The sequence below is a fragment of the Epinephelus fuscoguttatus genome, linkage group LG11, assembly GCF_011397635.1.
Source record: "Epinephelus fuscoguttatus linkage group LG11, E.fuscoguttatus.final_Chr_v1".
NCBI lineage: Eukaryota > Metazoa > Chordata > Actinopteri > Perciformes > Serranidae > Epinephelus > Epinephelus fuscoguttatus.
Window position 1 is genome coordinate 33,454,743 of NC_064762.1, and position 2,915 is coordinate 33,457,657.

The 2,915-nt window shown below is 41.5% G+C and overlaps 1 protein-coding gene across 1 annotated transcript; it reads right to left on the bottom strand.

Moving 5' to 3' along the window:
- Positions 1–624: 624 nt before the first annotated feature.
- Positions 625–2,222, bottom strand: LOC125896627 (uncharacterized). The gene is made up of 2 exons (XM_049589333.1): positions 2,158–2,222; positions 625–1,880 (listed from the first exon to the last, which is right to left on the bottom strand). The coding sequence occupies exon 2, from the start codon at positions 1,684–1,686 to the stop codon at positions 988–990; it is 699 nt and encodes a 232-aa protein (XP_049445290.1). The 5' UTR covers positions 1,687–1,880; positions 2,158–2,222; the 3' UTR covers positions 625–987.
- Between the last annotated feature and the right edge of the window lie 693 nt (positions 2,223–2,915).

Below are 2,915 nucleotides of genomic sequence, written 5' to 3' on the forward strand. Positions count from 1 at the left end.
TGAGCTATTGTCTTTTCATAGTTATCTTAATGTTAAGTACATGTAGAAAGGAGAATTTAGTACCATGATGACAAGTGCAGACAACAATACAGATGCATGGAAAGTGACTGCAAACAAAATCAGTACCAGCTTTATTGGTGCTGTTTGCAGCCCTGATAAATGTAAAAAGAAGCATAGTGGGTAACATCCAATCAAATGTTTAAATGACTGCAAATAATAAATGAAAACCACCCTGTTCTGATTCCTACATATTGCTTCAGCTAACATGTTATTAATCATGACCAGTCACAGTTTGTACAAACGTGTCAGGAGGTGTTTGTTCACCTGTGTAACTGGACTGCAGTTATCTCCCATCTACTCTTAACTAACATGAGACCTGCTGAGCTCTGTTAAGAGCATTTATACATCATAAGAAACTCTTAAATCAATCTTAAATTTGTGAATATTAAATGTGAGGGATTTTTATTTTTGTTTTTCACATTTGGTCCAAAGTGTCACTTCTTACAGTTTGATGAATATGGGCCCTGATTTGTCAGCATGATAACAGTGATGAGAATGAGAAGAAAAACTCACGAAATCACCCAAAGCCAAGTTTCTATTGTGTGGAGTCTGAAACAAACACACTTCACATGCAAAGTTGTCTTTATTGAAAAGCAGGAAATGTGCAGAATAAAGTGATACAGAGCCTTAATATTCAATCTGTCATTAACATCATTGTTGAAAAATTGCCATTTGAAATTGTTTGATTGATTTCATCAACATCAAGTTTACCGGTAGATCCCATACACCATCCATGCTGTCTGATATCACCAGTAGTATTACTGTCATATAATTAATCATATTGTTTTATATATTGAAGAAAAAGCGAAAAATGTTAAAGAGGCCATCACCAAAATGATTAAACAACTTTGTTGGACTTTGCTTTGCACCTCAGAGAGTGTTGAGAATTCTCAGCTCTGCTGCCATGAAGAAGGCTTTCTCAGGATTTCACTTATTGTAGTAACACAGGTACTCAAGATATCCACCATTGCCTGTGTTGAGATCCTCTTCAATCACAGTGAGACCAGCTTTGCGATAATTCTCAATCAAAGCTTTGTTGAGAAGCAGGGTGATGGCCTGGATGGGGTTGTTGGATCCCTTCTTGAACCACAGGGTCACCTTGTCACCACTGGTCCCCTCATTCAGGTTGATATTCACTGATTTGTACCCTTGCTGCTGGTAGGCCAGATAGTCGGTTTTATTGGTGGAGACTTTCAGATCATTGACTGCACCCTGGGAGTCGGTGGTCTGACGGAACCAGATGAAGACAGGCTTTCCTCCTCCTTGAGCACTTCGGTTAGTATCTTCATCCACACGGATGTAACCTCCTTTTAGGTAGTCGGTGTCTGATCCGTAGGAGTCAGTGGCAGCCACATCACAGATGTATGTTGGGTTCTCTCTCTTCAGCCAGATGTGGATCCAGTCCCCAGTGGCCCCACGGTTCAGATCACAGGCCACTCTCTCCCAGCCAAAATCAAACTTCCCGGCTTCATTGGCTGCCTCGGTGGTGGCATCAATCTCCACTATGGGAGTGTGGTACTTTCCGGACCCTCTGAAGTACCAAAGGTAGACGGGACCACGTGTTGATCCTGCATTGAGATCTCTGTCGATCTGTATGTACCCTGCTTTTCTCAATCCAACAGCCATGTCATCGCTGAATGAGACTTGAACCCTGGTGATTGCACCTGAGCCAGAATCTTGTTTATACCAAAGATAGATGGCATTTCCTCCTCCTCTTTGTTCAGGTTAACATTGACCATCCTGAAGTCTTGAGATTGGAGATTGCTCTCATCAGTTGGATTAATGGACACACTGAGGTCTGTGATGGGCATTGTGGGTAACTGCATTAAAGAAAGAAGACAAATCATGAGTTAACAGAAAATGATGAGTCAGCTGCATGACTGTGCTTTCTCAGGTGAGCTCCTATATAATCATGACTAATCATTACATCAGTTGTCAAATATGGATCACCATAACGACATCTGAAATAAATCGTATTTTAAATGTGCATGCATACTGCACCAATTCTACTATTTACACTGAATATAATCAATAAAGATCTGAAATAGAAAAATGTATGGTCTACTGCAAGAAACCAATAAATTCTTGAACACTTACGTGTCTGCTGACAGTGAACGATAGGCAGTAAGAAGTCACCTGATCGGCTGAATTGGGTTGTTTGTACCACAAGTCAGCTGCCTTTATATAGAGAACAGATGATGATGTAACTCATCTGGGGGTAAGGTCTGGGGCCGGGCCAAGGCAATGCCACCCATAAGATAATGTTGATGAAGTTCTGTGGAAATCAAACCTGCCAGTAAAAGTGATAACAGCAGGCACAAGCAGAGGGGGAGGTTGCATCAGCACCTGCCCCCTGATGTCCAAAATGAGCATTTGCTTTAATCAAGAAGAACATTTAATAATGAATAGTATTTGAGCTATGAATAAAAAATGTCCTTGCTGCCATCATCAGTTACGTCACATGATGACCTTTCACCTTATGATCTTTCACCTAATGCAGGTGAAAGGTCATCATGTGACAGACCCTCCATCTCAACACAGGACCCTGCAGACACACACTCAGCAGTGACATTTGGATGGTGAGTGGTTTGTGTGACTCATTATCACTTTATGTGTATAGTTTCAGTGTTCCACAGCATCACCTTCAAATCCTGCATCACTCACGCAACTTAAGTGTAATAGTTGTCCCTACTGCTGGTTCCTTCTGCGGTCAGTTGAGCCGCTGTCTGAGAACAGCCACGGCATGTTTAATCACAAAACGGCATGCACTGTAATGCTCCGCTTTCTGGGTTGGGTGACATGTTTCTTCATAATGGTGTGCAACAGTGATGGAAATAAGATGATGAAAACACATG

What these genes read in the sequence shown, in the direction of transcription:
- LOC125896627 (XM_049589333.1), bottom strand. Translation starts at nt 1,686, where the DNA reads ATGGCTGTTGGATTGAGAAAAGCAGGGTACATACAGATCGACAGAGAT.